Here is a 10,513-nt window from a genome sequence, read left to right as displayed (position 1 = left end):
TCCATCTCGTATAGACATATATATATATACATATGCACAAACTGTAATATACAGTGTTCTATTTACTACCATTACTTTGCGTTGAGAGGTGATTCAAAAGGGCTGAACCCTCTGGTGGTTAAGGATACCCTCCAGCTCCCCCCCCCCCCTTCCCACACACACACATGAACAAAGGTGCTCAATAGTATATCACACTTGCATATATAGTTTATGCATTGCAGCTTTCATGTGTATTTGTTACAAACACATCGTATTTCTCTAAACCCAGGAAGCAGAGGGTCAGATTAATGAAGTATAGAGACCTCACATTGAAGAACCACCCTAGTGTTAGGCGAGATGGGTCTGCGTGTAAGTCACTGGAACAAGCAATGTGAGAGGAGTCACAGAGATTTACTCACGCGAGATTTCCACGTACTTAGCATGCTGCACCCTGACCCGAACGCACAGGAGGCGTCTCCAATCTACTTACAGTGCCTGCCTTTGCCAGCGAAGAACAGCACCTTCCTGAAGCAGCGATCATGGCCGAAATAATTTTATTTATCCAGAATATACAGTTAATTCACCTATCTACAAGTATTTACATGGGTAAAATAAAAGTTGACGAAAAAAGTCTCTGAAAAAAAGTTGAGGTCATAGATTTCAAGGCACCATTGATAGTGTCCGCAGTCGCACGAGTCCAGCTGTAAAAAAAAACACAAAGTCTCCTCTGAAATGTAATAAATTACATGCAACACCTTTGTACACGTAGAACAGGTCCGGTTGCACCTCCGCAGCGTGCGCTTTCACCTCCTCAGCTGCACACAGTGGTCCGGTGGGGCTAGGACCAGAGGCGGGGCTGGCAGAGCGGGAAAGCGGCCCGTTTGGGGTGGGCCTGAGGCCTCGGGAAGGCTGTTCGGGCTGGGAGAGAAGCAGTCACAAGTCAGGCAGGCGATGCCTGGCCTGTGACTGACTCTGCCCCGGCCCTACCGAGCACCCACGCTCGGCAGCCCCCGGGAGGGTGCCGGTCTCCTGCAGTCCTTTGTGGGCTAGTAAAGTGTCCCTGAGGCCAGCGCCAGCGGGTGCTGCAGGGCGCCGTGCCCCTGCAGGTGCGAGTTGAGCGACCCCGCGGTGGAGTACCAGGCGCTGGGGGTCTCCATGTAGCTGGAGGCCGGCGAGGCGTTGGACGACTGCCCGTGGTGGCTGTGCACGTGGGGGTGCTGGCTGAGCGGCCGCGAGGGGCCCTGGGGCTCCCACACCACGGGGGACTGCGGGGAGTTGCAGGCCATGGGGTCGCTGGAGCTGGGGCTGTGTTCCGGGGGCATCTCTCCGTTCTTCATGATTTTCTTGATCTTCGAACGCTTGTTCTGGAACCAGATTTTCACCTGAAAGTGAAAGGGGACAAGATGTCAGCAGGAAGCAGTGGTTGCATTTGAGCGCGTGCATTATAATAAAGCCCTCACGAGGCTCAAGGGGCCCTGGGCGCTGTATATCTAAAGGAACCCGAATCTAATTTCTTTACATCGCATACATAGAAACGTATTTCAGATCATGGTCTTCACGACACTCGAGTGTGTCCCATGTATTTACGTTCATTATTTACCACTGTGTATTGCTAGGTTCATCCTTTACCACTGTGTATTTGCGATGTTCCTTATTTATCACTGTGTATTGCTATACCAGGAGATTGGCTATGCCTCAGTGTCCAGCAGATACTTGCAGTATTTGACACTCTTTCAATAAATAATTAAAGAAAAATCTAAATTGAATCACATAAGTTATTGTATCTTCTATATGTACCTTGCTAAGAATCTTACAACAAGATAAACATGCCTCCCCACTGCTCTAGGGATAGCTGGAACCAGAGGAGTCTCGAACACCATAGGGGACAAACTAACATGTAAAGCTGAGATCGCTAGTGCAGTTTACATTGTGTGGTGTAAATTTAAGATTTCGGAACCAAATTTTAAAATAAATGACGATTATACAGTCCAGCTTTGAAATAGCGGCTGTGTTCTGTATTAGACTGAAAATAGACACCGTTTTCACAAAAAAATTACATAAAGTGAAAGTACAAATTGCAAGGATTTTTTTTTTTTTTTTTCTTTTGAGGGGTGGCGTCCTTGAGAATGAATAAACACCTCAGCCGTGGCCAGCTCCAGAGTAACCGTGAGACCTGCTCTGTGCACGTGTAATCCCCACAGCCCCGGTGTGTAATTATGCAGCCCTTGCAAGGGTGGAGCAACCCCCCCCCCCCCCCCCCAGCGGTGACAGATGTTTACAAGGCAGCTCGAGGCCCTCTTGCTGCCTTTTGTCTTTTTTATTGATCAGATCCTACGCCCTGGCGTTCATAAACCGCAGGATAACGAGATGCCGCGGCGACACTACTCAAAAGACACACAATTGACGAGCGGCCGCTTCCACTGTCATGAAAAAAGGCATCTTGTGCAGCGCTGTTTAACGCTACCAGGTCTGGGGGACGCGCCGGGCTCCGGCGTCCGGTGCTCTCGCGAGAATCTACCCTCGCCTCAGACACGTCACGGCGCCGTGGCGTCACTGGCGCGCTATCCGAGCTCCCAGCGGCGCGTGACATATACTATGACAAAAATAATAACAACAACCACCAGAAAAATAATAGTATTAGTATTTTTGCTGTTTTTGTCACTATTGTTATTAACAATAATAATCATTTTACTATCATTATTATTGTTACGGGGCACCCTGCGAGAGAGGGAGCGAATACGCACCGCACGGGGTCAAGCAAACGGCGGGAGGGGAGGTCAGCGCGCGCACACCCTGGCGAGGCCAACACAGCCTTCTATCTTCGCGAGGTCAGCAAAATGGGCTCCATTCTTATGTTACAGCAACACTGGTATTGACAGCGCTTAGAAACTGAAAACGCTATATAGAAAATATCTTTACTTACTATCATTATTTTTTCATAGTTATTTTTGTACGTGTACTATTATTTGTCTTATTGCTGTCACCGTGATCTATATTAACATTGGTATTATTGTTATAATTGTTATTATTGTCTCAAATAATGTTATTGTTATTTTAAGTAGTACTATTAGTATTAGTGTTTTTGTTGTCACTATTGTTAATAATAATAATAATAATAATAATATTAATAATATTAGTAATACATGCCAATAATACCAATCTGATTATTAATAACAATAATAATGCCAATAATAATAAACGTCACGGTGACAGCGGTAATACAAACAATAATAAATAAATATACACAAAAAATCTTTGCAAAAAAGTAATGATAGTACAAAAAAAAGAGATTTTTTTTTATATAGCTCTTGCCAATTCCAGCTGTTGCTACAGCCTATAAAATGGAGCCCATTCTGCTGATCTCGTGAAGATGGAAGGCTGTGTTGGCTTTGCCGGGGTGTAGCGCGCGCTCCTCTCCCGCCCCCCCCCCCCCCCTGCCTTGCGTGACCCCGCGCGTGCACTACGCGCTCCCTCCCTCGCAGGGTACCCCCTTTTATTCTCCTGTGTTTATTCGAGGCTCGCCCGGGTTGTTCTTTTATGCGAAACTGGTAATGTGAAGCACCCATACGTGTGCATGTAAACCAAAGATGACGCGCAGTTCCCGAACACACACACAGTGTCTGAAATAAACACGCCCTTCACGACACATAGAGTTTGCACCCGAAGTGGGTGGACTCAATTGTGAAATCCAAATGTGTTCTGAAGCATCAGATCGAACAGCTGTTGTGCCCCTACAATCAGTGCACACGTTCCTAGAAGGCAGGAGCCAGGAGCTTCTGGGGAGGCCGCGCTTTGCACACTTTTGTCTCTAAGGCACTGCCCTCATAGTGCTGAGGATGTAGCTATAGTTACTTTAAAGGGACAGGCCAGACCGTGACACGTTTACACTGGGCACTATAACCAACAACATCCACCAGACTTGCTTACAGCACATTTACAGATAACAGCTGACCCCCCCCCCCCCCCCAACACACACACCCTTTACAGCGTTGACATGCCAGGCTCCTCGGTTTACGAAGTACCCTTTACTTGTTACATATGTTCACTAGGATCCTCGGTACGAATTGTCTCAGCACGCTTTTAACGATAGCATCCATGGACCGGTGTTCACACATTATAAAGTGCAGAGCGCCTAGAAGTGCGCTGGAGGTTAGAAGTGCATATGTATCACTGCGAGCCCTGCAGTGCTCGAGTCTGCTCACCCATGTACATCTTTTCCTCACAGTACACTGAGCCCATTCCTAGTGCACACCAAGCCCTCTGAAGTTCAAGTGTCTGTCACTCTCCGGCACTGAGTGCCAGCACTTACACTCCCCACATCAAAGATCACACCGCGGAAACACTTCATAGAGAACTCAGATGGATCCAGTGATGATCACAACTTATTTCGCTATGAAACTCACAGGCTGGCGTGCACACCTATTACTATGACGCTCAGAGCGCGAAGTGCCGGCACTTCACATATTATATTGAAACTCAGAGAGCACGGGTAAAGGGTTTTACACACATCTTCAACTCTGAAACTCGCAACCCTCGTTGCTAATTAATACAACATTCACAGTGGAACCCAAAGTGCCAAATAGTCACTTAGTAATGCACCTCTCTCACTATGAAGTGCACTGTGGTCGAATGTCTGTTACTACAAATGTCACCATCAAAATCATATGGTGCGCACGTCACGGCGAAGCTCGAGGTGCGCCAGGACCGCCATTAATGTTTCACTACGAAGGTCACTGTGCCCTAAGGACACCTTTCACTATGAACTCACAGTGCTGGTGTGAGAGTTACCACGTGTCACAACGAAGACCAGATTACTGATATATTCACCATGAATTGCGCCGTTTCCGTTTTTTACACTATACACACACATTATATATATATATATATATATATATATATATATATATATATATATATATACACGTCAAGTGTGCCTTCATGCACATTTTCAGGGCGAGACTCACGGTGCTGGAGTGATAGTTATTACACGTGTGAAATAAAGATCATATTATTGATATTCTTTACACTCTGCATGTCATATTGTGCCGGGTTTACATTACATACTCTCCCCTAAGTAGCTCACTCAGATTGCCATCGCTAATGTTTGTACACAATAAATATAAGCGTTTTTATATTAATACTGGCAGTGTCCTATTTTTAACATATTTTACTAAGGTGATTGCCTTCGTCAATGTTTTCATACATTCCTTATATATGTATTTTACACACAAAAAACGCACAATTTCCTGTTTTTAAACCTTTCACTAAGAAGCCCGGGTTTCCTTTGTTTAAATTTCTTACACATAAAATCTGTGTGTTTTCAATAAAACTGACAGTGTCCCCTCTATTCCATCTCTCTCTAGGACGCTAAGAAGTTGAGATTGCCTTCGCGAATGTTGCTGCACTATATATATATATATATATATATATATATATATATATATATATATATATATATATATATATATATATATATATATATATATGTGTGTGTGTGTGTGTGTGTGTATGTATAAATATGTATATATATATACATACAGAAAGCACATGTTTAAGGATGAAGCTCAGATTTCTCCCGTTCTGTTTTATTCGTAGGCACTGATGCACGCGCGCAGACACCACTAAGACCCCTCGTGCCCTCAGCACATCTTTCACTATAAAGCCCACCGGGCTCTCCCCGCCTCTCCCACAGGAAGCGTCCCTCCGCACAGTGCGCGGCGCTGGGGCGGGTACCTGTGTCTGGGTGAGTCCCAGGGAGGCGGCCAGCTCGGCTCTCTCGGGCAGCGCCAGGTACTGCGTCTTCTGGAACCTCCTCTGCAGCGCTGCCAGCTGAAAGCTCGAGTAAATGGTCCGAGGTTTTCGGATCTTTTTGGGTTTTCCGTTCACCATCCGCACTTCGGGCTCGGCCACTTCTTTCTCTAAATCACGCCCCAAAAAGGAAAACACCGGTTAGCTTTCTTCACTCACTCCATTTCATGCAGCGTGTCTTTTTCTATTTTATTTAGGTTTTTACTATAGTTTCATAAATCATTTACGGATTACAAAAGACTGTAACGGCGGGAATGCTTCATAGCGGCTGCACCTTGCAGGTCCCCACAATGCCAACAAGTAGACCATTTACATTAAACTAGCACAATCATGGCGGTACACCTATGTTTATATTTGTGAAAAGTGTACACATATATGTAACACCCGATAGAAATAATAATGGAACATACACACAAACACACACACACGTATATATTTATATATGTACAGATAGATAGATAGATAGATAGATAGATAGATAGATAGATAGATAGATAGATAGATAGATAGATAGATAGATAGATAGATAGATAGATAGATAGATAGATAGATAGATAGATAGATAGTCTGGAGTCTAATTGTGACTGCCGCAGGTCTTGTAATTACATAAACAATTTGATTTACTGATCTAATGTTTGCAAGGGCCTGTGTTGATAGCGCAGAAAAGGTAGTTTGCCTACATTAAGAACGCCGAATAGAGCCTTGGCCGCAGGAAAAAGAGGGGCACATTTTACCAAGCGATCTGTACTGTAGAAAGAAGTATATGAAGAGGGGGAACATGACAACAAGGAACAGGGAAACAATAACATGTGCTGTTAGATCAGCGGGTGAGGCAGGTGAGTGAGGCCGCGGTACTCAGGTCTGAGTACTGGGCCTTGTAATTGGGGCCTTGGCTGAGGGTGCGCAGCCTCCGGGGCAGAGTCCGTGATATGGCCCAGGCCGCGGGAAGCCACTAAGCCACCTCGGAGGCCCAGAGGCCTCTGTCAGAGAAGAGCCCTTGGACAAGCCGAGCGGACGTGGCTCTTAGGGCTAGAAGAGGACATCAGCGCCGCGGTACCCGACAGCGCCTGCCTGGGACCGCGGACCCACCGCGGCCTGCGTCGGGGAGGTGCGCCAAGAATGTGTACGGCGCCTGCCCTGGGGCGGCTTGTGCCAGTGACCTGCAGAGACAGCGGCTGTAGCAGTCAAATAAAGTCTCTGCCAGGGTCTCTCCCGCCAAGAATCTGTACAGAGCCCACCGAGGGACGATTTGTTCCAGTGAGCGGGGCAGACAGTGGCTGGAGCCGTCAAATAGCATCTCCTCTGCCAGGGCCTTTCGTCGCGGCCTGTGCCGCTTGTGTGTGCTAAGAAACCGCACACGGAGCGCCCAGCCGCTGCTTTCCACCGTATCCCCGAGACTCGACGGCAAAAGGTGCCATCTAACGTCTGCTCCTGTCCGACTAGCCTCCCCGGCCTGTGTCTGGTCACTGCGCGCAAGGACAGCGCGCTGTCTGTCGCAGTGACCGTGGGAGCCAGCGCCTGTGGACGTCAGGTAACCTCTTCTCCGGCCTATAGGCGCCAATGTACCGCAGGGAGCGCTCCGATGGGGTGGGAGCCTCTGGTGTCATCAGATAACTTCTGTCCCTGCCTGATGACCCAGGCTGGCCTGCGCCGGGCCTGTGTGCGCAAAGTGCGCTCCGCCTGCGCTAGTGACCGCAGCAAAAACTGCGCGCAAAGCACAAACAAGGGCGGAAAACTAATTACACTGCAAACCAAAACATGGACACTGCTTAAAATGCCATCTAAACACATTCTCGCTCTGTCCGGGTGGAGCAGAGCCTCGGGAGAGACCAGAAAAGCACAGCAGGATAAAACACACTGATGAGAGGAACGACAAAACGAGCCACAAATCACCAGAGTACAAAGTAAGAAGGTGTAACCGGACCAATCCATCTTTACGGTGCATGTTCTCTCAGCTCCACACAAGAACCCGAAAGGGTTTGGAGCATTAACAATAAATGTGTTCCTGACACGCAGATCTGACCTCGCACGCCAGGCTTTTATTGCATTTGCTCTGACTCGCTGCTTTCCTATTTTTTCGTCATAAAATGCCAAATCCACAAACCCAGAAATATAAATAGCCGCTGCCTTGGAGAGGAGAGGGTATTCTCGTTTTTCGCGGTACTGACCCCAGCGTGGTATTTTGGTTTGTGCGACGTGAAGTCGCTGCATGGGAATGCTGTTCGACTGCTCGGAAATATTTCTGCGGTTTGTTTTGGTTCTGGCTGGCGGCGCCTCGGCCATAAATGAAAGATAAAGGGAGAGACTGCGGCCTGGGGAGCGAGGCAGAGGCGGGCTGCAGAGGAGAGAGAGCGCGCGAGGGGGAAGGGGATGGAGGGGAGTGGAGAGACAGTCAAAGAGAGAGAGAGAGACCGTCAGCAGACTCAGAGGAGAGAGAACGCGCGGAAGGGGTAGCGGAGAGAGACAGACAGTCAAAGATAGAGAGAAGCTGAGACAGGCAGTCAAAGAGATGCAGTCACAGACAGAGGCAAAGACAGGCAGTGGATAGTGAGAGAGAGGCTGAGACAGGCAGTGGAGTCAGATAGAAGCATAAAGAGAGAAAGGAGGGAGGCAAAGTTGAAAAGAGACACAGCGGAACAGAAAGAGGGTCAGGCAGTCAGAGAGAGAGGCTGGGACAGACAGTGGAAGAGAAGGACAGAGACAGGCAGGGGAAGAGAGAAAGAGGGGCAGAGACAGGCACATTGAAAAAGAAAGAGAAGCAGCAGAGAGCGGATCAGAGAGGGAGGGAGATACAGGGGAAAAGATAGAGTGGCAGAGACAGACAGAGTGGAAAGCACGGAGACTGATACATTGAGCAAGGCAGAGACGGTCAGCGGACTGGGGAAAGATTGGTACAGAGACAGACACAATGGAGAAGATAGAGACATTCAGGGGAAAAGATAGAGAAGCGAAGAATGACAGTGAAAAGAGAGGGGCGCAAACTGAAGCACAGAGACAGACAGCGAAGCTGAAAGAGAGAGAGGCAGAGACGGGCTCAGTGAAAAAGATAGGAAGCAGAGGCACCGAGAGAGACAGCGATAGACAGTGGAAAAGAGGGCACGAGAGAGGCAGATATATTAGAGGAGAAAGAGCGGCGAAAGATAGAGAAAGAGGAGGAGAGACAGAAACAGTGGAACAAAGAGAGACAGAGGGTGGACTGGAGAGACGGGCGGGGGGTGGTGCAGGAGGATGCAAGCAGAGATAAGAAGCAGGCACATTAAGAGAAACAGAAAATGCGAGACAGAAAAAAAGAAGACATCGCAGAGACACGCGAGAAACAGAGCGGGGGCAGACGGCATCAAAGAAACGCCAATAAAGATAAAGAGAAACAAATGTCCATTAAAGAAAGAAAGTTAAAGAGTAGAGAATAAATGTGGAATATATGGGGGGAGGGGGTGAAGGCAAGCAAGAGCCAGCGGACAGAAATCTGCAGTGCACACTGGGCCACTGCCTGCAGGCGCGCACACCGCAAGTTGAATGAAAACGTGCAAACAGCGGGAACCCCCTCAACAACTTCAGTGCCTTTTATAGAAACGGCGTGTTTGCATTTTTAATCTTCCAAAATAATGTTCCTGTCTCTTCAAGGGGTCTGTTCCATTTCCTTGCATTCACTCCGTATTTGATAGTAATTATTTTCCTTATGTACATCAATCAGTTTTCTTTCTTTCTTTCTTTCTTTCTTTCTCTCTTTCTTTCTTTCTTTCTTTCTTTCTTTCTTTCTTTCTTTCTTTCTCTCTTTCTTTCTTTCTTTCTTTCTTTCTCTCTTTCTTTCTTTCTTTCTTTCTTTCTTTCTTTCTTTCTTTCTTTCCTTCTTTCTTTCTTTCTTTCTTTCTTTCTTTCTTTCTTTCTTTCTTTCTTTCTTTCTTTCTTTCTTTCTTTCTTTCTCCGCCCCACCTCCATACCCCGCCACCCCGGCCCCTCCCGGGTCCTTACCTGGCTGGCTGGGGGGCGCCTGCACCCGGCTGTAGGCTCCGCTGTACTGCGTGTGGTGCGGGTGGTGGTGCGGGTGGTAGGGGCTCCCGTAGCTGTACTCCGCGTACGCCTTGGCCGGGTAGTTGCCCGCGGGGCCGTTCATGCCGTGGTACTGATACTGGTAGGCGTTCAGCGCCTTGCCGTAGGTGGCCGAGCCGGGCGAGCAGTAGCCGTGGTGCGGGCCGGGGTGCCCGGTCCCACCCCCGCCCGGGCTGTAGTAGCCTGAATCCGTGGCCGAGGACTCGGGCAGGGTGGGGGACTCCTGCGACGGGTGGTGCATGCTGGCCGCCGCCTGGAAAGGCGCCTGGAAGTCGCTGGCGCGGATGGTGCTGGGGAGCCGGCGCTCGTAGGTTGCTGTCATCCCTGGGGCTGGCGGCGGGGGGGCTGCGGATGCTGGAGGGGAGCGGAGGTGCGCTCAGGCAGCCATACTGGAGCCCTGAGTCCTGGAGGCAGCTTGTGAGGGGCTCGAGGACGCGCCAGGCACTTTCAGCAGCGGCTGCAGGCTGCCGAGGGGCGGGGAGGGGCGGCTCGGCAGAGGAGGGCGCGGCGCCGGGAGGGAGGGGGAGCCTGTGAGTGGTGGATGGGGCTCCGGCACAGGGAGGGAGGGGGCCTCTGACTGGCTCCTGGGCCCCCCGCACACGCTCGGCATAGGCTCAGCTGAAGCCTTAATTGCTCTCTTACGCACAACAGGGCGGAGCGGGTGGTGGCACTGGCC

General features: G+C 49.0%; 1 protein-coding gene across 1 annotated transcript; it reads right to left on the bottom strand.

Moving 5' to 3' along the window:
• Window positions 1-516: 516 nt before the first annotated feature.
• On the bottom strand, window positions 517-10,293 carry DLX5 (distal-less homeobox 5). Its single transcript, XM_086939998.1, has 3 exons — window positions 9,760-10,293; window positions 5,713-5,897; window positions 517-1,361 (listed from the first exon to the last, which is right to left on the bottom strand). The coding sequence occupies exons 1-3, from the start codon at window positions 10,157-10,159 to the stop codon at window positions 1,026-1,028; spliced, it is 921 nt and encodes a 306-aa protein (XP_086796124.1). The 5' UTR covers window positions 10,160-10,293; the 3' UTR covers window positions 517-1,025.
• Window positions 10,294-10,513: the final 220 nt, after the last annotated feature.

This window comes from Lissotriton vulgaris, chromosome 10 (genome assembly GCF_964263255.1).
Source record: "Lissotriton vulgaris chromosome 10, aLisVul1.2, whole genome shotgun sequence".
Lineage (NCBI taxonomy): Eukaryota > Metazoa > Chordata > Amphibia > Caudata > Salamandridae > Lissotriton > Lissotriton vulgaris.
Note: the sequence above shows the minus strand (reverse complement) of the source record. Positions and strands in the feature narration are given on the sequence as shown.